The 24612-nt window shown below is 46.5% G+C and overlaps 2 protein-coding genes across 2 annotated transcripts in view; one reads left to right on the forward strand and one right to left on the reverse strand.

Moving 5' to 3' along the window:
* Positions 1-324: 324 nt before the first annotated feature.
* On the forward strand, positions 325-15325 carry LOC128446350 (S-adenosylmethionine mitochondrial carrier protein). The gene is made up of 5 exons (XM_053429372.1): positions 325-411; positions 629-698; positions 3504-3568; positions 6687-6760; positions 14140-15325. The coding sequence occupies exons 1-5, from the start codon at positions 325-327 to the stop codon at positions 14234-14236; spliced, it is 393 nt and encodes a 130-aa protein (XP_053285347.1). The 3' UTR covers positions 14237-15325.
* A 1056-nt stretch (positions 15326-16381) lies between these two features.
* The window catches only part of lrig1 (leucine-rich repeats and immunoglobulin-like domains 1), a 36452-nt gene continuing 28221 nt past the window's right edge, over positions 16382-24612 (reverse strand). Inside the window, exons 11-18 of the mRNA XM_053444516.1 lie at positions 24322-24393; positions 23913-24076; positions 23244-23597; positions 22151-22432; positions 20163-20597; positions 19600-19734; positions 19092-19370; positions 16382-18440 (exon numbers count right to left, since the gene is read on the reverse strand). Of these exons, the coding sequence (XP_053300491.1) occupies positions 18238-18440; positions 19092-19370; positions 19600-19734; positions 20163-20597; positions 22151-22432; positions 23244-23597; positions 23913-24076; positions 24322-24393 (1924 nt within the window). The 3' untranslated portion in view covers positions 16382-18237. The remainder of the gene's footprint in view (positions 18441-19091; positions 19371-19599; positions 19735-20162; positions 20598-22150; positions 22433-23243; positions 23598-23912; positions 24077-24321; positions 24394-24612) is intronic.

Consider the following 24612-nt stretch of genomic DNA (forward strand, 5'->3'; position numbering starts at 1 on the left):
AACAACAGTGGAGCTCTGTAAGCTCAGCAATAACATTTATCAGCCTTTGGCTACACACACACACACACACAATATGTGTCAATAGGATCAGTTCATTGTGGCTTTTGACCTTGACAGAGCTTATGATGCTATTGTAACAATAGAAAATGACCAAGATCACTTGATTTATTTTATTTCACGACACCAATCAATATTTGTAAAAATGGCTGGACTTGATGCCATTCAGACCAAATGTGTGAAGCATTAGGATGACGGAGTGGGAGCGGTGCAGCGTGGTCTCCTGCCTCCCTCTGGTCCAGTCACAGTTCTTGGGAAACAAGTATCATGACATCATTGGGGAGAAAAGGCAACAGGAAAATAGCAGAACAAGCATTTTCCCAGCCGTGGTTCTGGACCCCAGACCAGACCAAGGTTCACAATGTGTTTTCACTGTGTCTGTTATCTCCACTAACTACAACCTCCTCTCTCCCTCTCTTTGTCGCCCTCCCACTTTCTCTCCTTTTTTCTTGCTCTTTCATCATCCTCCTCTCTCTCTCTCTCTCTCTCTCTCTCTCTCTCTCTCTCTCTCTCTCTCTCTCTCTCTCTCTCTCTCTCTCTCTCTCTCGACATTTCTCTCTCTTTCTCCCAGACTCTGTGGTCGCGGAGGCAAGGTCACACACTCTACCCTTGGCAGGCTGCAGTGTGCGGAGCTTTTGCAGGTGCAGAGGATTATACGGTGCTTTTGGAGACAGGGGGAGTGGGGGGGAAAGGGGGGCAGGGGATAGATGGATGGATGGATGGGTGGATGGATAGGTAAAATCATGGCCACAAGACAACAGGACAAGTTTGTCCAAAGTCATATTCTTATACAATTCCACAAAGGTGCAGAGCTCAGCTGGTGAAACTTCCATCCTCACCCTCTGAAGCCGGTCTGCAGAAGAAAAAACGAAAGAGGAGAAAAGGAGAACAACTCATTCCAGCCTTTTTCGTAGACTCTTAGACTCAAAATGACAATCCTCAATACTGTGACTGCATCACTGATTATCACACTATACCATGATTTGTATTCGTCTGTCTCAGTCCGGAAGAGCATCAGGGGAACGAGGAGGGATGGGGAACGGGTACGGACCCTGCAGCTGTGCGACCTCCTGAGTACTGGGGCTTGAAGTGGTTTAAGAGAGAGGACGAGAGGAAGGCACAAAAAAAAAGAGGGAGAGAGGGGAAAAGGAGCAGACTAACATAACAATGAATAGAGGAATGTGTTTAAGGATTTTTTTTTCTCTTATTTAAAGACTTCCATCTGACGACCAACTTCTCCAAAAACATATCAGACCTTTAGGATTTTTACATTATTATTTTGTTATTGTGAGAAATTTTCAATATTATTCAAGGTCACGTGACGTTCCATTTTGTTCACCTTTTAATTGCGTCATATCTGCTTTACCCGAAGCTTTTATGACTGTTATAACATCTTGGGCAATTATGACGTAGGAAAAAGTTGCTGCTTGTCAGTTAGCCAGTCAGCTGTTTCTGTCTGTGGTGCATTTGCAAAACACTGTTATGGATATTTGGCTTATACATTGTCAGTATAGGGGGTAGAGAATGATATATATTCAGGACCGTGCACCTCCAGTGTTTGCATAACAAATCTGTCACTTCACCTCTCTTTTCACAAAGTCTGAACTTTAGCAATGAGAAAGCAGAACCACGATCAAAACACATATTTCAGCAGAAGAACTTTCCTGCACTGGAATCAGCCCGTGGAGTTGTTATTAGACGGTTGTAGCTTTTAGTCCATAACTCCTGCAACACTGCGGCTCACCAGACAGGGCAGGACAGGAAGATGGAGGCTCGGTGCTCTGGGTGCGTGGAGAGATTGAGAAATGGAGCTGATGGAGACAGCACCCCGAGGAGCTGAGATGAGGATCTGTGCCTCCCCACCAGGACTTAATCCACCCTGGGATGAAGAGATCACAGAGGAATAGAAGAAGAGAAGAGGAGACAGGAGATGTGCATGAGTAGGCGTGCAGAGAAAGAAAATCTAAAAGAGAAAAGAAGTTTCCAGACAGAGCTTTGACCATTCGCAAGACTCGCAGAGATTACAATCTTTGACATTGTCCTAACTTGTTATCTTTATGGGTATATATGTGTAGTATTTGAGTATTTAGAATTAAGCAATCTGACGGCCTTTATATCCACTAGAATGACAGAATTGTTTATTGTGATATAAAGGCAAATGATTAAGAAGTTGACATATACGAGAAGCTAAGACAGCTAGAGGCCAAAAGCAGGAGAAGAGAGGTATAACATGGGGGCAGGGGTCTTGCTTGGTTATGGGGGAGAATGGGGGTGTGGGTTCAGGGTTAGGAGTCAAGTTCACAATCCTCTGCTTTCCAAGAGGGATCCTCAAGTTTCAGCCACATCCCGTTTTACTTTGCACTTCACACTCTCTCTTTGGCTCGTCCATAATCTGCCTGACACTGGAAATGCTCACACAGGCGCGTTTAATCACCGCAAACATCTCCACTAGTGCGCGGCGCTGACTTACGACGGACTTGACCCCGTTTGAACCAACCGGAGAAGCCTGCCCGAGACGGGGGGATTACATCACCGTCTCGTCTAACCTTCATCACATCACATGGCAATTCCAGCCAAATTTAGATCCTCCGATTCAGCGCCCCCACGTGTAAGATTTATCAGGATAATGCCTCCTTTTTATTGCTCTCCAAGAATATTACAGACCAGGCCGCTCTGCGAGGCCTGTGTCTTTTCTATTTCGGCTGAAGTTTGAGTTTCCTCAACCTAAGTAGGAGGGGAAAAAATAAATAATTTAAACCTGCTCTTAAAATCAAGCAGCATTAACTAGTAAAACATAACAGTGTGTTACACCACACTGATCCTAATGTTTTCCTGTGTCCTCAACTCGCCTGCGTCACATTGCTCCTTGGTGGCCCATATGGATATGTTTACCCTGGAACAGTTGCTATGTTTGTGGCAGAGTGACACACACACACAGTTTCTTACTCTGACACACTGTGGCCCAGTGGGGACACCTCTGGAGCGCAACGCCAGTCTAGCTTCCAACTTGGAGCGCTGGAGGGAAGTTGGGGTGTAACAGCTCCAATGAAACTCTTCTGAGAGAGTGGGCGTGTGTTTGTGTGCTCATTTGCGTCTGAACATTTCGAAATAAGCTTAAGCAGGTGTGTGTTTGTGTGCGTGTGCTTGTGTGTGCAATAGGAGGGAGTGTGTGTGGCTTGGATAAGGCGGTGTAGGAGAGGGGTGGCGGTGGGAATAGAAGTGTGTCTGTCTGGTTTTTGTGGTCTAATAATGGGGATGGTTCTGGATTGGAAATACCCTTTTTATGAACTCAGTGGAGACGAGAGCCAAGAGTTCTGCTGTTTACTGCAGAATTAGAACATTACTGTAACTGTGGTTAGGTAATTGAACTCTTTTATGACTTTATTTTTAGTATTCAAAGACAGCACGGAGAGGGTCTTTTCATGTTTGCACTTTGTCTTTTGCAGGGGCGATAGCGGCATTTGTTACCACTCCACTTGACGTGGCGAAGACCAGGATCATGCTTGCGAAGGTATACAAACACACACACACACACACACACACACACACACACACACACACACACACACACACCCACATCACTGGCAGCGACTTTTAAACACTGCTGTCAGGTGATGCCTCGCAGGCAGAGAGCAGAGCACACAGCACGGAGCAGGCCGATGTTGCACTGGGACAGTAGTGACACACACACACACACACACACACACACACACACACACACACACACACACACATTTATCACCTGATCTGGACCATGGACAGTGTTGGGAAGAAGTGTTTGTATTCATGGTTAGTGTTAGAGTCAGGACTTGCTGCTGCTCCAGAGGAATTTCCATCTCAAGGCTGCTTGTCACTGAGAGGTGAAGCAGAGGGCCACTGAGTCTCTCTCCTGTTAACTCATCTACGCTGTGTAAAGTCGTCCCCCCCCCCCCCACACCCACACACACACCCACACCCACACACGCACACACACACATACACCCTATGTGTGCTGTGTGGTGTCCCTCCTCTTCCTCCACATATCCACCTCCTCTCTTACTTCTGGCTCACACTAACTGTAAGTCTGGCTTCCCTCACTATGTCCTGTGTGTGTGTTTGTGTGTAAAGGGTAGTGAGTTCAGAGTTACCCCAACCAGCCTCTCTCCACAAACACACACACACACACCAACACACCAACTGTCCTTGGAGAAGACACAGTGTTCCTCCTCCTCCTCACCTCCCTCCATCCTAACTAATGAGATACTGGAATTAACAAAACACTGTCTGGCTTGATCTCTTGCAAGAAGCCGTTGGCTGTAGGTGGACGAGCTCGGGACAAACGCTTCCTGTAAACATGATCTGAAATGCAGCTGCTGTAATTTACCACCAGCAAAGGACTCGGCCTGTGCTGCCTCAAAGCTGCTCGGTTATAACTTTATAAGGCCAAGTTTTTTGATTCACTAACGGCTCCACAGGTCCGCAGTAAAAATAAAGGCTTCATTTGATTCAGGGGGAATAAAACATCTGTATTAAAGAAAATAAAAGCCAGATGAGAATGCTGCTGAACAGTTTAAACTCCCCCTGTCTGAACAGAGGTGTCCTGTATCTAAAATGTTTTGTAATTAGGATTTTTAATATGTTAACATTGCTGTACATTCAACATGTATAATTGCACTTTTACAGAAATAACTAGTCATTCGATATTTGCTTTAAAAACCTATTTTTACCCTTATACAACTCCCAAATGACAGTTACAATTAATATGCAGATTTTGTTCTCAATTAATGATCAATAAAAAGCAGTGGCATTATAAAATATCAGTGAAATAGTTAAAAATGCAGAACATAATTTCATAAGGCTCAAGGTAACATGATATCAGAGGTTTTGTTTGATCAGGGATCCAAAACTCAATCTGCAGGAGCTGAGAGTAAGAACATCGATTTCTGAGGGAGAGGCTCCGGACTCTCTGGGGAGTTTCACCTGCCAACCTCTTATTAAAACCTCCGGAGAATGTCCGATTGAGTCTATGTGAAAACACAGCATATGAACATAAATCAATCAATCAACATAAACCAGACGCACAAAGTAAGATCTACTTCCAATACAACAAAAAGACAGTCAGTGATGCCGAATACATCCTACTAGATCGAGTCGATATTGCAAATATGCTAAAGAGATAAAAATGTAAATGTGTGTTGTATGAGTTATGTGGCCCCATAAGACTTTAAAGTAAAATATGACCTTACCTAACCTTAGGTGGTTAAAACCTGTAAAGTGACATGTTATTTATTTGATAAACATGTCATACATATTATACTTAGGTCTTGTCCCACAGCAGCAGAGGATGACAAGTCCAGGCAGAGAGACGGGCAGAGGGAGCAGGGCTGGCGTTGATGGGTATGGAGGGTTTAGATTGGACGGAGCGGAGGAATTGTGGGTGTTGGAGCTTGTCACATTAGTTTCCTTCCCACAGCAGCCGAGGAGAGGGCTCTTTCTTCTCTGCAGCGGGCGGAATGAAAGAGCCGTGTTGTACAGTAGTTGCAGTCTGGCGCGGACGAGACTGACCAGGGCCGGCGTCCAGGGCACAGCTGGACGTGTAAAGCCCCTCCAGCGCAGGCCTCCTGCCACAGCACCACCCTGCCTGCAGCAGCAGGATCAAGCCTGGCACACCTCGCTGCCGCTGCACACCTCCTACACTGCTACTGTACAACACTGCTCTTCTGCTGCTATAATAGTCATATTCACCATCATCTACACATAGTCAGGGTGGCTCGATGAACCCCTTCATGTCACTGTATGAAACAGTAGAGATGCTATAAAGTTCAGTAAGAAGCCTCTTTTCAAATCTGTCATCATGATTTTTAGGACTTCATGACCTCAACGTGAGCCAATGAAATATGAATATGTTTTTGTGTGTCAGCCTAAGGTACACAGGGGCCGTGTGTGTGTCTGCCTGTGTGTTTTGGACACCCTGCTCCTCCATTCCTTCCTTCCACCATTCCGCAGCGGTAAAGGAAAAGAAAACTTGTTAGACGAGAAGAGGGGAGACTCATTTCTCAGCCACCTGTCTTCAACAGGAACATACAGAATAGGGGTATTTTTTCTCTCCAGCTCACATGAAAAAAGGGAGTGAATCTTCATCTTGTTTCTGCAGATCTGGGAGTCACAATGCATAGCGGACATTTTTCCTACACACTCAGTGAGCTGTGGCGTGGATTGAGCGTGTGCACCTACACGCATACTCCTACCCTCCTCTTATCCATCCCTATTTCGGTCTGCCCTCCATTGCCCCCTTGCTTTTTCCCCCCTCTCTTCCCTGCTGCCACCACCCACTCTCTCTTGACCCCGGCTGGGCCTTATCCTGCAGCTCTGCCACTCCGCAGTGATGGATTAATAACTCTCCGGCCAGCTAAGCCCTATTGTGTAAATACAAGTGCCAGACGGACGGGTGTGGAGGAAGACAGGGAGAACTTGTTGAGTGTGTTTTTTTGGGTGGGCAAATGGCTGGGTGTGTTTCCAAGCTGGTGCGCGATGGAGGTGTCACCTGCGCTGACACAGCTGTCCGTGTGGAGAAGCAGGAAGCAAAGGAGACAATCCATCCATCATCACACCTCTGTTTGCTCTCTCTCCCCCTCTCTCTCCCTCTCCAGGCTGGGTCGACCACAGCGAGAGGCAACATCCCGACCGTGCTCTACGACGTGTGGAAGAGCCGAGGCCTCACAGGGTGAGCGTGTGTACCTCTTCATTTTGGGGAAACGTTTAAAAGGCCAGTTGTGATTGTTTAAAACCAAATGGCCTCTTTACACAAACACTTTCGTCCCAGCACATTTAAAAACCTCTTACTTTACATGATTTGATTTAAGTCGGCCTGATCCCGCATTTAATCAAGTTTGGTGTTAGAGCGCTCCTCTCGGGAGGGTGAATTTACAGCTGCAAATTAAAAGATGAGACGTGTAAAAGCTTTTCCTGCCGTCTCGCTGCACCATCCTATTGATTAAGGTTCTACAGGGGCCAAGTGGAAGGGTTTATTTGAGTGTTTTGATGCGTTTATGATGCACAGCAGACAAAAGGGCCGCTCTAATGGGGCCACAGAGGGCTGCCAGCACTAAAACAAATCCTCAGCCACAGGGAATGATTGGCCCGCATGTGTACAAGCTGCTGTCATTTAGTAAGGATGCACCTCGGCTTAATGCTCAGAGGGGAGCAGGCCAAACACCAGTGGGACGTCCCCCCCCCCTCTCTGTTCCTAACCACTGTATCAGTGTTTGTTTGTGTAGCTGCAGAGCGTCAATCTAATCAGAGAGCAATTACGTTTCTGAATTATTTTAATAAAAGTCGAGGGAGATCTCGTCAGTCTCTCATTAACAGGCTGCACCTCATTTTGATATAAAATCAGGTTTAAGACACAATCTCAGAGAGGTGGGAGCAGGCGAGCCCCGACTACAAATCCCTCTCTCCTCTCACTGCAACAGCAACTGAGTGGTAATGTTCAGGAGAACTCTTCGATGCCTGTTCTGTGCACCACAGGGTTTGATGGCTTTGTTATCTCCCTCTTTCTTTTCACCTTTTTCTCCACTAACTAACTCCTCCTGGTGTCTCTATTATAACGCAGAGTCCAGAGAGAACGTGCCCAAAGTTCTGCAGCACGATGAGCTCCTGTTAATCTGTCTCTCCCCTGATAATGATGGAGGAGAGAGGGCAAAGGGAAAGAGGAGAGAATGAAATGCATAGACAATGGAGAGTGTGTTGAAAGTGAAAGGAGGAAGGAGGGAGGGGGAGCTGTTGTTCCGCAGGGCCAAAGGCCTGGTGGTTGCGCTGGTGCATGCCTGATACAAATTGCTGGAGCTTTAAAGCTGTAATTATGGTAATAGGCCCAATTGCAGTGTAGTGAAGCTCTAAAGTGCTTCCATGTGTGTGCCATGCCCCAGAGACCCCGGGTGAGCGCAGAGCGGTGCAGCCTCCCCCCAGTAACCTGCAAAACAACCACACTGCACCAGGAGTCATGTCAAAACAGAGACCAGAGGCGGCGCGGCCTCCAGGCTGTGTCTGCTCTGGGCCTCCTGTTAACCATAATGGAAGAACAGTAAACATGTGAGCCGCATACTCACAACACAGCAGCGTCTGGAAGCTTGTGGTAATTGTTCTTTTACGACTGCGGCAATCTTTGTTTTACAGCTGAGGAAATGAAGCTGAGGAAAGTGAACACTTTTCACCTTCTTTACACTGGATGTATTAGGACTGTTTAACTGGTTCTGTACAGTGATGACACTGTGATGAGCAACTGTCCAATCAACTGTCCCATCAACTGAAACAAAGTATGTACCTGTGCAGATCCTTGTGGTTAGTGAGTCCTCCTCAAACACTCAAACAATATACTGTCTCTTTTTATGGTTTTATGTGCAGAGCTTTTTATAAACAGTCTATGGTGCAGTCAAGTTAGAACACGTGTTTATCCTACCTGGTTTATCTGCAGTGTAGATTTTATTCTCAAAGTTTTTCATAAAGTGAAAAAAGTTTTAATGACAAAAAAGGAAAAATATAAATACCATTGTATTGATATATTGAACAGGTTATTATAAAAACATCTAAGGACTCAATTTCATATGCACCTTTTTAAGCAATTCTACAGCATGAGATTCTAAGAGATAACCCACCCATAGCAGACAACCTAACAATTCATGTTGGCTATTTCAGAGGTCGACACAATCGTTAGACCCAAGTTGACCCTGATCTTCTGCTTGATGTGCAGTAACTAAACAAATGTGCTTTTACTTTAAAGACAAATTGGTAACGAGTAGGTGATTCTATAAATGTTGCTGTCAAAGCAGAGACCAGCACCTGCTCAACCAGTGAATGTCTCTTCCAGTCCCATATGGTAAAATATGAATAATGAAGTTATTAAAATAATGTGACAGGCCAGATAATTAAAAACTTCCTTATTAATAACTTTTGCAAGCCAAGGGGACATAGAAGACAGACTATTTTCATGCTGTTGGCCGACAAGATAAATGGCTCTCGATATATACCTTACACACACACAGGAGTTAGGAGGTAGAGAACCCAGATTTTAAACTAAAGATGGAAATGAACTCCTAATGTTTTTCAGAAAGGATTTGATGTTCAAATGAAGCAGGAACTACTTCAAACTCTAAAGATTTCTCCATCCTCCAGAAAAATAACACAACAACTTCTGTATTAACAGAAACTAAAAGCAGGTTGACAAAATCAGAAAATAAGGCTTGTGATGTTTTGTCAGGAACACCCATAATTTCTTTACATCAGGCAAAGACAGTCACTTAGGATGATCTGATGAGTATTTAATCAAAGGTGAAAGATCAAAGTTACTGTCACCTCACTAGACTCTTTTTTGCCTTGTGAACATGTCATCTGAAGGATGCCTCAAGACAATCCTTTTAAATTTGGCACAAATTATCACTTAGACTCACCGTTTAAAGGATACGATTTGGATGGCGAAAGGTGAAAGGTCAAGGTAACTGGGGCCTCACTAAGTTTTTGAGTTTGACCTGTGGAACATATCTCAAGTCTGCCTTTGGGGAATATATTCAAATTGTGACCAGTTGTCACTTGGACTCAAAGGTGAGGATGACCTAATAAGAGTCTGGAAACTAAGTTTTTCAGTTTAGTAGCAGACATTATTCAGAGAATGGGGAATGGACAGTAGTGAAACAGAATATTATGATGAATATTATAAACTTCCTTCATTGTGGGTGGTGTTTGGATTCAATTTTTTTTTAGTAAGAGTGCTCCAACATCTGTGTTTTAACTTGACTTTTGTTATTATCATTCACCTTTTTCTCCATGAAATTCAAGTAAAGCCGCCCCCCCACTGAAGGAATGTTTAAAACATCAAACCGTCTCCGTTTTGATTAAAAGCCACACAGGTTAGAACTGGTCTGCTTCTCTTAAACGTATCCAATGAAAGAGACTTATAACTTATAAAGGTAGTTTATTGTCACCTCAGCATTGTTCCTAGACACGAGCCAGAAATTTGTTCTCGCTTCAAGATTTAAAGATTTCAACCCTTCTCTCCTACCAGAGCACAAACATCTCTCTAAAGTGAAGCCATGACAGTTTTCTTTGAGCTCATCACTGTTCTTCCATATGCTGCTGTCGAGCCCCGGGAACTATATTTAGTCTCATTCCTCAGTGGAGGTGATTGGTGGACAACGGGGAGAGGGTGACGGCTCTCAGTGGCCGGCCAGGCTGTGATGTCACAGTGAGTCAGGAAGCCGGGGGGGGATATCGGAGCTGGCTCTGCTGAGTCCACAGGTGGGTCTGATCCCGCACAGGAAACGTAACGCCGCTCCAGAGCTGAGACAAAACAAGAGGTTAAAATTAGTTCATTTCTCACTGTGCTGGCGATCACATGAGGAGACCAGGGGGATGTGTCAGGACGTGTTGTGTCTACCGCTACGTCCTTTAGCTCGTCCAGCTGCCCAGTGGACACATTCTCCTCTCTTCACTTTTTTATTTGGATGAGTTTTGGATCACAGTTAATGTTGCTGTGCGAGTAATGCTGAGTGGAGCAGGCCCGCAGCTCGGGTTGCAGCAGATGGCGATTGCAGTGTGGAGATGGAAAGAGCTTGCGACAACAACCTCTGACTCATGTCTCCACGTTTATTTGGAGCTTTTACACCTGCCCATTCTCTCACACGCACACACACTGGTCTCAAACTTCCCTGCTCGTCTTTTAAAACCACCTGATCTGGGTCAGGCCCCTCTGTGGAGTCGTGCGAATGGCCGGGGTGTGCAGGAGATCGCTGACGTACCTGGGACCAGTCGACAGAAGTGACGTACAGGCAGTAAATTCATTTGTGACCCAAACCTTCAATTTCCAGTGCAAGAGCTGCACATGTGCACAGCCAGAACTATTAGTAATGTAGGTCAGTATGAAGAAGAAGCACAGACACCATGTGCTCAGAGATTATTGAAGGAAAAATTCCCTCTATGTGGGGAAAAAATAGGCGTGCACATGTTGGCTTAAAGGCTGCTAACGTTTGCACAATTTTCACCATGTGCACCAGAAGCGACAAGTGGGTCGGTTTTGTTGGTTAGAAGAAGTAATAGTGCTCCATGATACACATAACACCCTCAGTCAACTCCACTGTCAGCTACTACTCAGTCCTTTCAGCACCTCTCAGAGAACTACATGTTTTGATGTTGTTCTAAATTGACCATGTACCGTATGTGATTGTGAGTGTGAGTGGTTGTGATACATTGGTGACCTGTCCAGGGTGAACCCCTTCTTTCTCCCAATGGCAGCTGGGACTAGTTCCAGTGCCCCTGCGACCCTCAAAAGGAAACACAGTGTAGATAATGATCGAATACATTTCAGACAATTAAGAAACTAATGTGAATCTGAAGAGAGAATCACAATGTCTCCCGAGGTGTAGAAAGGCAAACTTCCAACAGTAAAACTTTCCTCAGGCTCAGACACCAACCATGTTCTTTGTCTTGTGAGGAAACAAGAGAAAAAGCTGGATCAGCTCATCATACACACACAAATATTCATCCAAACTCAGGTTTTTGTGTTTCAAACGACTCCAGATGTCAAGTTTGCGAAACACAAATAAGAACCCAGATTGTGAGTTAATGTCTGGTCGACAAAAAAACAAAATTAGAACATATGAATCCTTCTCCTGCAGCTCCACAGGAAACTACTAAACTTATTCTAACTTTGGACCAAATTTGAAGTCAAATGTGGCACAGGAGGAAAAGTGACATCCCAGATCTCATGTCATCGGGATATATTGTTTGGGGACCATGAATGTTTCTACATTCACTGAATATGTGAAAGGTGTGACCTGCTGGTGGCGCTAGAGGAAGAGCAGTGGTCACCACTGTCGGTAGGATTCATTATCTAAGTCTCCTGACAGTGGATTCAAGTTTGTAGTGGTTGAGAAATTTCAGTCTGGACCAGCATGGTGGACCAGTATGATATTTACAGTGTTGTCCTGTAAAATATTCAAATAGACAGAAAGTAATAACACACAAACCCACAGGGATGATGAAGGCAGACAGTCCTTCTCTGTGTGGAGACAGTTTCACATACTTTCTCCTCACAGAGGCACACACATCCATAAACACACAATCCTCTTCATCGTCACATCTGGCTTGGATGAGTCCAGACCGTGTGAGCGTGGGGGCGTCTTGGCAGACAGGAGGTGTTGGTAGGCAAGTACAAGGCGAGAGAGAGAGAGGGATGGAGAGAAATGGGAAAATAAAGGGAGAGAGAGAGGTGAAATGGCAGATGAACGGACTGGACAAAGCGCGCACGTGTCGGAGAAGGATGACCCAGCAAGAAAAGGAGACGGAGGAGAAATCCCCGAACAACTGAGCCAGCTGAGGGGGCCGCTGCTGGACGTGGAGAGGGATGGATGGATGGATGGACAGTGGAGGTACATGTGGGGATGTCATCTGGACATCCGTCATGCTCCAAGCGAGGGGGGGAAGAGAGAGAGAGAGAGAGAGGGGAGGGGAGGGGGCTCCAGGGAGGCACCGCAGTGAGGGCTTGAAGCTTAATCCCCAAAACAGCTGTTTGTAGCGGGGAGGGTGGGGAAATGGTGGGAGTGGGTAGTTCTTGGGAGATGGGTGCTCTCTCGTGTCCTTTCAAATCCTCTGACACTGCTTCTTGTCTTGTCGGGGGCACCGGCCGCCGTAGTTCGGGGGGGGGGCACTCGCACTCGTCATGAGGTGGCTCCACCGAAGAGGCCTCATGTGGAACCCGCTCTCATGGAGCCGTTGTGCCTGAGGCGGTCCCACAGTAAATCACTCACAGATACTGTCCATCAGCCGAGTGATACCTGATCCAGTCTGTCCACAGCGTTCCTGCACAGACTTAAAGCTGCAGCAGACAAACGTTAGGAAACTGTCCAAGAAATACAAAAAAAACGTCTACTTTGAAGTTTGGGTGTGTGCATGTTGGGAAAAATGAAATGCGCTGAATGTAACGGATACAGTGCGTTCACTTCGCTGGGGAAGGGAGATTCAGGTTTATTCTCGGTGTGCCTTTCCAGTTCTCTCATGTCAGGTCGTCTGTGGACGTATTTGTTTTCTCTTGGTGCGGAGTAAGGACGACGCTGAGTCATGTTTGATTGGAATTAGCGCTCCTCCTTGCACTGAGCTTTCCTGCTTGTTTTTACACCACCAGTGAAAATAAACTGAGTTAATGTCCTCGGCTTTAGACTGTTAATGGTGAAGGTCTTTTGCTACTTTTCTCAATGGGGGACTTTGCCAGCATCATTGTTGCCTGTTATCGATTTTAAATCTACGAGACTCTGAAGTCAATAAAAAACATAAAATCACTCAAGTGGGCGTTTCTTGCCTTTTATTTTAGCTGTGGATCGTTGACAGAGTGGAGTGAGAGGGCTCTGCCCCGAACAAATGCCAGCCTGAAAAATATGAATTCAGACAGCCAGGGTCTGTGATGTCATAAATCTTGGTAACCAATCCTGTCAAATTTTGGGTGGAGCTCGGTAGCTGGAAAAGGCTCCTCAGCTGTAGGGGGCGCTGTGAGGGGGTGGGGACACCATATCAACATATTAATAGATCCCAGACAGGAAATGAAGAGTAATATTTAACTTACTTTAAGGCAATTAGGTGACATTTTTCATATCCACCCTTTTGAATATAATTCTCTTTTTGTGTTTCCTTGTATATCTCCATTTCATAATCTTCACCTGAGTTCATTTAGGAATCTTGTCTTTTAAAACATCAGTTTTGTGTATGAATGATGAGGAGATGGTGAAAAACTAAAATGAACACATGACACAAAAAGTCATGATCATGTTTTTCAGTTGTTCTCTGTCTGAGCTTTGAGTTTCAATGGCACCTGACAGCAGCACAAACTGCTTCTCTCAACAAACGCACTCATTATAATCACTTAACAGAAGTGGAAGGAAACGTACATAATTTCACAAACATTAAGATGGAAATGTTTATTAAAAGCATGTCAAAAAAACTTGATGCGATAAAGCTTTAATGATTCTCCCTTATCGAAATGCTTGGTCATTCATTTTTGGTAAATCTAACTCTGATTACAACACACATCAAATGCTTCCTCTTCTCCTTCTTCTTCTGCAGTCTGTTTGCGGGCACCATACCGAGGATGGCCTTCATCAGCGTGGGCGGGTTCATCTTCCTGGGAGCCTATGAGAAGGTCCGTTGCACTTTGCTCTGACCGTCAGTCAAGAGTTTCCGTTGAAAGCATCGCTGGAAGTAGCACCCTCGTCTCCTGGAGGGGCCCTACCCCACCCCACTGTGCCTCCATGATGCTGCCCCCCCCCCCCCCCTCCACCTGAGAAGCAAGGAACACCCGGTGCTCGGGGCAAGAGTCGGCCACGAGCGCGATCGCGTTACCCAGCATTCCTGCTCACCAGTGCCCTGCAGATTGAGCCTGACAGCTTCAGTCCTTCTTGTTTAACAGCAGCAGTGGTTTGGAGAAACGAGGCCACACCCGGAGCACTGAGGGATCTCTACTGTTTAATGAGTGTGTGAATGAATGAGTTATGTTTTTAAAGATCTGATGATTCCTCTAGTTCCCCGTGGGCGGCTCGCTGTACTTTCTACGTTGGTTCAGGATTATTTTAGTGTTTTATCCATATTTTGTCTTCTCCATGAAGTCAAACCTCCTGTTAAATACACGCCTGGGAGAGACAGTGATGTCTCACCATTGCTACATTCCCACTGGAGCAACACTGAGCTCATCCATCTGCAGCAGCTCTCGGTTTGTACTGAAGATGACTCCAACAATAGACCACTCTGTTCAATTAACAAGGCTCTGGTTTTTATTAGGAGTCTCAGGTGTCCTCCGCCAGCCTGTGTATTACAGTCTGAGATATATTTATCTTATTTATTGAGAAATATTATCAGGCGACTGGAAAGAATTATGTACTCGTTTGTTTTTATGATGTTAGAGCTAATTTCTATCAAATAAATGGTGACTGATTCTTCATATGAAAAATAAACATGTCTCCATACTGCTCCTGTGGTGTCATCCAAGTGTCCCTAAGCCCCGACATGCAAATTCAACCAGAAATGGGGTCATTAACACAGTTTTAGCCTAAATGTCCTTGTCCTGTGATCAACGTGTGAACGCAGCTCCAGAGCAGGATATCACTGTAAATGAAGGGTTGGCTCTAAAAAAAACTGCTGCTATGAGGCAGAGGAAAAGATCAATTTCAGTCAATTACACAGCTATTTCATATAGATCACTTGTCAGATTTTGATCCAGGTTTGGCAGATTTAATAAAATAAAACTATTCACTAACTGTACTTTGTGTCCTTTTTAAGTCAGATGTACTCTTTCCAGGGAACGGCTCATAAAGGAGCAGGTAAATCATAAAGTATCAATTCAGTCAAATGAGGAAATACATACCATCCCACTTTCACATGATGGGGTGGAGCCATCCACAGAACATGTACGTGTGTGTCCAGACAGTATCTGTGGTTGTGGAAATCTGAGTTAAACGACCATTTAAGTATCAGTAGCTACGATGATAAAACATAAACTACAGATGTAATTACAGGTGACTTTAACCAGGAAATGTTACGTTTCTGTTAATGTGTCATTGAGCCGTGAACGATTGGATTTCTCAGGGATTCATTTAACGTTATGGTGCTGATGTGAACAAATACCAGAGGACCGTTGAAGATAGTTTCTCGCATGATGAAGAAAGTCCTGTGTGTCGGATTGAAGGACGAAGCTCTAAATGACATGTGCAGGACCATTCAGCCTCAGTCAGAGAGTTTCCAGATAATGGGCTCAGTGTCGGCCTTCAGCAGTCGGCACGGAGGCCAACTGAAGACCTGCTAAATCCTGCTGGGGACCGGGGGAGACTGATGGCTGCACAGGTGGGAGTGTTTGTCATGCTGCCTGTCACTGGGCCCGTGGACAACAATGGTCGTCGTGTGATTGGTGGAGGCCACAGCCGGGGGGGTATGTCAATCACGTGGTGACAAATATCCATCTGGAATGCACATTCTGGCCACTCGCTGACCCTCGGAGTCCACGGCCAATGTTTTAGACGGAGCACAGAAAGACAAAATATGCCTGCTGTCTTTGGAGCTTCAGGGAGCCTCCTGGTCAGAACATTAGTGTGTGTGTGTGTGTGTGTCTGTGTGTGTGTATGTGTGTAGCTACTTGGCTGCTTTGAAGATCAAGGTCTCGTGTCTTCGCTCCATTTGAAATAATGGCTTCTCCATATTCACTGTGACATGTGTTCAGCGCTAAATGCTAACTCAGCTGTTTGTGATACAGTCAGCGTCATGAAACCCCTCCCCCCGGCAGACACACAAACACACACAAAAGAGAAAACAATTGTGATAATAGCAAAATGTGATTTTTTTTATTAGACTCTTCAATGCCATGTTAGACTTCACCGTTTCAGCTTCGACGCCGTTACAACGGTTTCAGACAAGTTTTGTTTCAAATAAATTATTCAAACTGCACAACCATCGCTCCGTCTCGTCCCTTTCACCTGCTGCGACCGGGGATTGGTTTTTCCCCACCAGGGCTCTCTTGATTGGTCGTCCCGGTAAAAAAAAAAAAATCAAAATCAAAATCACCCGTGACAGGTGTAACCAGAGGAGCGTGTCCTCTAGTTCACCTTGATAAGGCCACTGCTAACAGAATACAATTCAGACAAGGCCACACAGAGGGGAACAGGATGCAGCTCCTCTTACTGGTGTCAGACCCTCTGTGTGTCGGGGGGTCGTGTAAGTTTGTGGGTTCAGGTTTGGTTCGAGCACATTTCACAAGAGTTTTCACTGTTCACAGCATCAAGCCGCACCTTTTTCACCTGGGGCACAAAGCGGTATTCACCTGTAGCCTCACTGACACAGGAGGAATACAAGCACTGTGCTTCTGGATGCACGACGGTGGATCAGGAGCAACATTACAGCAGTAACATAACGACAGAGTACATCACTTCCATTTAGCTTCAGTTTGGCCAATTACACGTCAGTGCTCCGAGGCCCATAGCCGTAGCTTTCCTGACAGGTGTCCTACGTCCACACACAGATCATTACTGGCTTTATTAAAGACACAGCTCCACGTTACAGCTGCCAGCTGATGTTCGGCCACATTTGGTTACAAACTCGTGCCAAAGTGACTTTTTCCGGAAAAATAAAAATAAAGAACCTGACTGGAGCAAGAGAAGAATCGTTTCCCCCCCAGAGAGCTCATAGCAGCTTAGCAGTAACATGTAGTGATGTGAAACAGGTGGAAGAGCCTTAACGCTACACAGTGGACCTGTCGAACTTGAACGTGTCACATGTGGATGTCTCCTCGTGCAGAAGAGGCTCCTGTTTTCCTATTGGCAGATGTCGTGGATCTGCTTGTTTATGAAGTGAGAATAAAAAGTGCTTTTCACCACCCGCTCCACCAATCATCGCACCATGAACCGTCTAACGTACCAAAACAAAATTGACAATCAAAACTCCTCCTTCATACAATAACGGCTGTGAACTGTGTTTTTTTTCGTAAGGCCGTGATTGGCAGCATTTGTCACAAAAAGAAACATTCAAGTGCAATCAAGTGTTTTGTTTTCTATATCAAGAGTGAACCAGTATCTCTCACAAACAGTCTGTTGATATATGTTATTACAGGTTGACTTTTCTTTGATCATGCAATAAGGCACCGCAGCTGGATGTTGGTAAAAGCTGAAAAAGGCTGTTTTTGTCTTGTTTTTTTGCTTTTTGAATAAAAATAAAAATACCATCACTCCTTTCTTTGTCATGCACATAAATTCAAATACTCTTTTTGTAAAGGCTATATAATATATAATATAAGAAAACTCTTATGTACAGTCCAATGTCCAAAGGTATATTTCTCTTTTTTGCCCCTGCACATACGTACACTGTACAAGATTCCCTACATTTACATGCTTCAAATGCAAGTCACATTTTTTTGGAGCTAGAATTTTTATTAGTCACCTCCCAGGGGAAGGTTATAACTATGTACAGCTGATACGCTCAGATGGGACGCCACCCACACAAGCTCCGCCTTCAAACTCCGGATGCCGCCTACGTTTGATTCCCCCCCCCTGGCGCTTCGTGTCAGTCTTTATCCAGGAGGCGCAGGATCAATCGCCTCGATATGAGGTAGCAGTTTATTTCCCAGTGCAAAAAAAATAAAAAATAAAATCCATCTCCTTTGAGTTCGTGTTTGTGTTTTGGATGCTAGTCGCTGGCTCTCCTCAGGGGGGTGCTCTCATTCGGAGACGCTCTGAGGGCGTGTCCGTTGGACAGCAGAGTCTGTCTGAGCTCAGGCTCACAGTCTGTGTCGGAGCGACCGTTGCTCGTCACGCCGGTCAGCCTCACCGGTTTATGGAAGGACTCCTCCTGCGATGGCGAGCACGCCGGCGTCTGTCCCGCTCTGCTCCCTGATGAACACAGAGGGGGAGGAGGTGGAATTAGAAACAGGCAGAGTCAATGACGTGTGTGAGGATGAATGTGCGATGTTCAGCTTTAGGATACAGGGGCTGTGGAATGTGTGTATAGGGCTGCGTGGACCTGTGGAGGTGAGAATTGGTATTCGGAGGCCAATTCCTCTGGTAATACTCCTCGCAAAAAAGAAGCTGAGTCCCAGAACAGGCCCCGACGTGCAGCAGCAGAAAGAACTCAGTGCTACTTTTCACTGTTTTACTGAGATATCCTGAGGGGCTCTGGGAACACAACTATGATAGACTGTCAAATGGGAGGAGCCAATCTATCAACAATCATGTCCTCAAGAATTTGTCTGCTGACACTTCCTCATGGTATCACCTGATATGAGTGATATTCTTAGAAGAACTGGGGCTGTAGAAGTCTACTGGATTTACCGCTACCTCCACCAAGAACTATATTTCACCCCTGTGTGTTAGTTTGAAGGATGGGCCAAAGGCAAGGGAAGGACATTGGCAGTTTAACCAGGGAATAATCAGGCATGTTTAGAGGACTACTATCTTTGAGTGGTGCAGTTTGATTGATTGGGAGAGGTGTGTGCTCTACTGAGTGCGATTCCAGTTTTGCTGGTTTATCTCTGATCGTCTCACCTTTTTTATCATGATGGTTCATTTGTAACGTGTGGTGGTTTTCTCGAAACGTGGATTCCTGACTGTTCCGGATCCCGTTGGGCGTCCCGTTGCAGAGTGGCGTCGACCCTGTGTCATGGTGCTCGGCTGGGTAAAAGTGAGAGTAGGGCGGGGGGACAGGGTGCGGCTGGTACTGCATGTCTCCAGCAGGGCCGAAGCCGTGCGGCAGGTAATCGGGATCTTTTGAGTAGCAGTTGCTGTTCTCCATACAATCTGTGCACACAACTGCACCGTCGAAACCTGCAGCCAGGGAGGGAGAGAGGGGGGGAATTAGTGAATCACAGGCAAATAATAAACAACCGTGTGTCAACACAGTGGTTTGGGCGACCGCTGTAATTATTTCTGATGTTGAGCAGGCCTTCACGGACAGCAAGCCTTTTATCGTTATGCAACACAGCGACTCTGCTCATGGGAAGTGGGAGAAACTGCCGGCGAGCGCAAACATTTGGGAGAGTTGAGCGTCGGCTACCTGTGGTGTCTACGATGTGTCCGTTGGGCTGAGGTCCACCGCTGGCCTCCACTCGGATACACACATCCTGCCGCTCGGACAGAGTGCCCTGAGAGGAGAGGTAGCTGGGCACGTCTGGAGGAACGTTGGTCTCATCTGGGAAAGAGAAGATAAGATCCGAACATGAGACAACAAGCCCAGGGCTGCGGACACTGAGATCAGAGCTGAAGGATTCATTGTGGGTTTTAATTTGCATTTAACTTTGATTCGACTACATAATCTGTGCACTATGTCATTGAGCAAGCAAAGGCTCTCTGACTCACAACTCAAATATATATATATTTTACAGTTTCTTTGAGAAGAACCGAAAGCAATAATTTATTTGCAGTTCTAGACAACTTACAATTAAAGGCAACTATTTTGATAATCTGTCAACTTTCTGTCAAAATTTTGTAAGAATAGCAAATAGATGTAAGTTAAATGTAAAACGCTCTTTTTACTGTGCAGCTGGACAAATATTTACAGACACATCCTACAAAACAACTATTTTGACTCTGTAATGTTTCCAAGTGAACGCAGCTCACCTGTGTTGGTGACGCTGCACTCCTCGCTCTTCTTCCTGGTCTGGTAGATGATGCACACCCACACCAGCGACGTCACCACAATGCTCGTCACCACGGCGATGACGATGATCCCAATAGTGACCGTGCTGGGGCCCGGCGCGGCGGTGCAGGGACCTCGGCGCTGCGTCACCACCAGCTGGCTGTGGGCGCGCTCCGTGCCCAGCGTGTTGGACATGACGCAGGTGTAGCGACCGGCGTCCTCGAGCGCGGCCGAGCCGATGACCAGCAGCTGGTTCCCCGGGGTGAAGTGGTGTCTGTCGGTGGGGCGCAGGGGCAGGTCATTGCGTAGCCAGGTGATGCGGGGGGGCGGGCTGCCCAGGGCCTTGCACTGCAGGGCCACCGTGTCCCCGACCACCACGCTCCGATCCCCCAGGTCCTGGGCCAGGTGGGGGGTTTCTGTAGGGGACACGAGAGATAGGGTTATGATCGAGAGCAGGACTCCTGAGGTCAGTGTTTTCTATTATTCTGATGTTATTCTGTAGCATCTGAGTTTTAGATTTCTGGTCTCAGGTTTCTGCCTCGTCCTCAGTCTCGGCTGCAGACTGTGGGATCATGGTGATTCAGCTGGACAGAGTGAGACCCGGGAGTTTGATATCCAACCACCGAAAGTCATCCCATGATGACGATCACATTTATAGATCTGAGCTCACATCTGGTACCATAACAAACTCTGTGAACATCTTACTTTAACTTTAACTAACGCATTTTAATTATGACAAGACACTATCCTCTCTCCCTCCATGTTTTCAAAGTTTCCCCCGGCAACTTCACTTTCGGCTGAATTGAGCACATAGAGCTGAGTGTGTGTGTGTGTATGTGTGTGTGTGTGTGTGTGTGTGTGTGTGTGTGTGTGTGTGTGTGTGTGTGTGTGTGTGTGTGTGTGTGTGTGTAGGCCTCTCCTCTCAGTCTGAGCACTTCCCATCACAGTGGGACGTTCGCAGATTAAGAGATCTCACTTAACCCACTTCAGTCGCCTCTCACTGTTCTATCAATACTTTCTCCCTCTTCATCAATCCCCATTTCTCTCCCTTCCACCCTCCTCCCACCTTTCTTCTCTCTAAATCCCACTCCCCTACCTTCCCCCACACAAACACTCCAACCATTCCACTTCTTCTTTGGCTCCCATTTTTCTCCCCCCGCCACTCTTTTCCAGACAGGGGCCCCTCGACTGCAGCCCCTCCACCGCCGCCGCCTCCTCTCAAACCCAAACATCAGAGTCGGTGCGAAGCCCCAGTCGCTCGCTTCAATATTCCACATAGTTGAGTGGATTAGCACCGGACTTGAACTGTTGTGCAGTCGAACGAGTCGCACAACATGCAAATGTGCTGCTAAAATACCTACAGCACCAGCCATGTTAAATACAGACAGTGTTGTTTATCAGCTCTATAGGGGGAATTTCAGGCTGCTAACAAAGCAAGGAAAACCCCCTCAACTCGTTTTAAAACTCTGTCCAACAAGGGGCTGCTTTGCTGAGTTCAAACACAGAGGACAAAGATGATCTATGTGCAGAGATGGTTATAGGAGAGCAGTTCCGTTTTGTTTGATTTAACAGTGTAAAACAGCCAATAAACTGGGAGCACTGAGGCCTGCAGTGAAGCAGCCATGACTGTCCCTCCCACCAAGACAGGGGGGTGGGGGTGGGAATGCCTAACAAACACCCCTCTATGAGTCCCTCTAACTCCCCCACCATCCCCCTTTGACCCCCAACTGTGACCTCTGGCCCCTGACCCGCAGCAAGGCCACAGCTGCCGAGAAAAGAAAAATATAAAGCTTCCCATTCTGCGGCCTCGGACTCTTCAAATCCCAACTCAGCGCAGAGCTGTGTACAAGTGCTCATTTTTAGGGGGGTTGTGGGAATATGATCAGTTCGGAAAGCGAGTCGAAAGTGGGACTCTATTAGATCTACAAAATAACAAGATCAAAATATCTCAGCAACACGCCACTCTTACCCAGAACAGTGAGGGTGGCGTTGGCAGACATGGTGCCTGCTGTGTTTTTAGCGGTGCAGCTGTACACGCCCATGTCTTCCGGCTTGACGTCCATGATGAAGAACACGTCGTCGTCGGGCATGACGTGCATTCGCCGCTCGCGGGCGGCAGGGAAGTCCGTGCCGCCGTCCTTCTGCCAGGCGATCTGAGGAGTCGGGTGGCCCTCGGCGGCACACTCCAGCCTGGCTGTGTGGCCGGTCCTGATGGTGCTGTCCTTAGGACTCTTCACAAAGGACGGAAGAACTGTGGACGGAAAATAAACAAACCCCATTAGTATGTGTTAATGTGGACATTCAGAGGAAATCAACCGTCCACTTTTTCCTCATTGATATTTGCACAGTTCTAAACTTTCACACCTGCGAGAAAGTTAGAACTCTACTGGAGGACTCATGGGTGAAGAGCCTCGACAGCAGTTGTTGGTGATTACAAAACGTTACTCATTCATGTCTTAAGACCACATTTTTCCAGATGGTGCTGACATTCAAACCAGGAAACTTCCGGTCAGAAACCACAGTCTCCAAACTCTATAGGAAACTTTGGCCATTTCCGCTTCTTAACATCCATATGAACAAACCAAACCACAGACAGAAAAACGACTCTGTCAGAGTGTGAGTGAAGAAGAAGCGACTTGGGCAAAGTACCAAGCTCTAGATAAAGAATCTCTGTTTGTAAGAAAGCAGAATGACAGAGTGGAGAGGAGATGGCCTCTGTTAGCGCCGACATGCGGCTAAATCGATTTGTTCCGAATACCATCCTGGAGGAGATGGAGGAGGCCGAGCAAGAGAGACGACTTTATTCAAGTGAACGAAAAGAACTCAGCAGGGACACTTATCTCACTCTTCTGTCAAACTGGAGGATTCAAAATGTTCAGTTTAACATATGGAGGTGTTTTATATCATGAAAGCGATGTTATCACACTGAGCAACATCTTGAGCTACATTCATTTTTTTGTCCATCTCGTCTTGACACGTTTTAGTTGCCATTACTCCTTTTATAACCACATTGACTTATCTCTCCTTTTAATAAATCTTTACAGGATTCAGCTTCTGCCTACCGTTGACAATGAGGCGGGCCTTGCTGGAGTAGGTGGAGCCGAAGTGATTGGTGATGATGCACTGGTAACGGCCTTCGTGTGCAAAGGTGACGTGTGGCAGGTGCAGGATGGTGGTGTACTCCATCACGCCTCCGCCTGCACCCGGCACATCCTGTGTGGAGCCTTGATGGTGAGCTTGCACATGGGCGTAGTTCTCCGTCTCGGCGTGTTGAAGCAGCTCCTGGTCCTTTCGCCACGCAAAGGTCATGGGGGACGAGCTGCTGCTCGCAGCCGTGCAGGTGAGACGCACGTTGCTACCGAGGACCGCCACCGTGGTTTCTGGCTGCACCGTGATCTGGGGCTTTGGAAGGTCATCTGACAGAGGAGAGCGATACAAAAGAGCAGGAGTGGAAGAAGGACAAAAAGTAGAAGAAGCGAGAAGATGGTGAGGGAAAAGGAAGAAAAGCGTGAGGACAGTTACAGGAGGGAAGACAGAAAGCGAGCATAAGGATCCATTAACAAATGCAAAGCTAAACAAAAACACCACACACACACAAACAAATATGTGTGAGTATCTAAATAGCAAGAGCACCAAGCTGTCAGTGTGGCCCATCTGTGTCTCCTCTTGCTCAACACAGCCGCCCACATAAACACAGATTATGCATGCACACGGAAACACACACAACTCACCACACACAAAGCTGCTGCCCGGGGCCTGGAAGATGCTGGTGCCCTTCAGGCTCACTGGGTGGGCACAGGTGCCATTGACTCCAGCCTGCAGACCACGTGTCACCAACCAGTCGGGCAGCCAGTGGAGCTGGCAGTCGCACAGGAAGCTGTCGCTCTGAATGAGACTGAGGAGGAGGAGGAGCAGAGAGGAGCGGTAAGTAAGTGCATGTGGTATACATCACAACTGTTGCAGCTGTAACTGAATATGTGTTTCTGAAAAGTGCGTGGGTGCCAAGAACACAGTGGGAGTGTGTTTCACTCCGAGCTGAGGCGTGCATGTGGGTGTACATGCGCTGCTGGCTGTTCCTGTGTGTGTGGGTTTGTGCACATAAATTATGCGGGGTTGTGTAAATGCACCAGTGTAACTCACAGGGATTTGAGATTCTTCATCTTGCTGAAGGCGTCGGGCTGGATGGAACGAATAGCGTTCTCTCCCAGGCTCCTGTTGGGACATTACATTGCCTTATTCATCAACTGTATACACTTCACAGCCGTACCTGCATCCTGGCTCTCATTAGCAAGGATCAGCCTTGTTGACTAAGGTGAAAATATATCTAGGTCTGTATCTCTGACCATACGTTCCGTCTCTCACTGCCCTCATTTGACAAAGGCCTGTGAAAGTGCTTATAGGAATTCCATTTCTTCTACGGAGCTCGCCATA

This window comes from Pleuronectes platessa, chromosome 2 (genome assembly GCF_947347685.1).
Source record: "Pleuronectes platessa chromosome 2, fPlePla1.1, whole genome shotgun sequence".
Taxonomy (NCBI): domain Eukaryota; kingdom Metazoa; phylum Chordata; class Actinopteri; order Pleuronectiformes; family Pleuronectidae; genus Pleuronectes; species Pleuronectes platessa.

Excerpts from the sequence above, each read along its gene's own strand:
- LOC128446350 (XM_053429372.1), top strand. The coding sequence starts at position 325 with ATGACATCATTGGGGAGAAAAGGCAACAGGAAAATAGCAGAACAAGCA. Across the intron at positions 412-628 it reads GGACCCCAGACCAGACCAAG|ACTCTGTGGTCGCGGAGGCA; the intron begins GTTCACAATGTG and ends TCTTTCTCCCAG. Across the intron at positions 6,761-14,139 it reads AAGAGCCGAGGCCTCACAGG|TCTGTTTGCGGGCACCATAC; the intron begins GTGAGCGTGTGT and ends CTTCTTCTGCAG.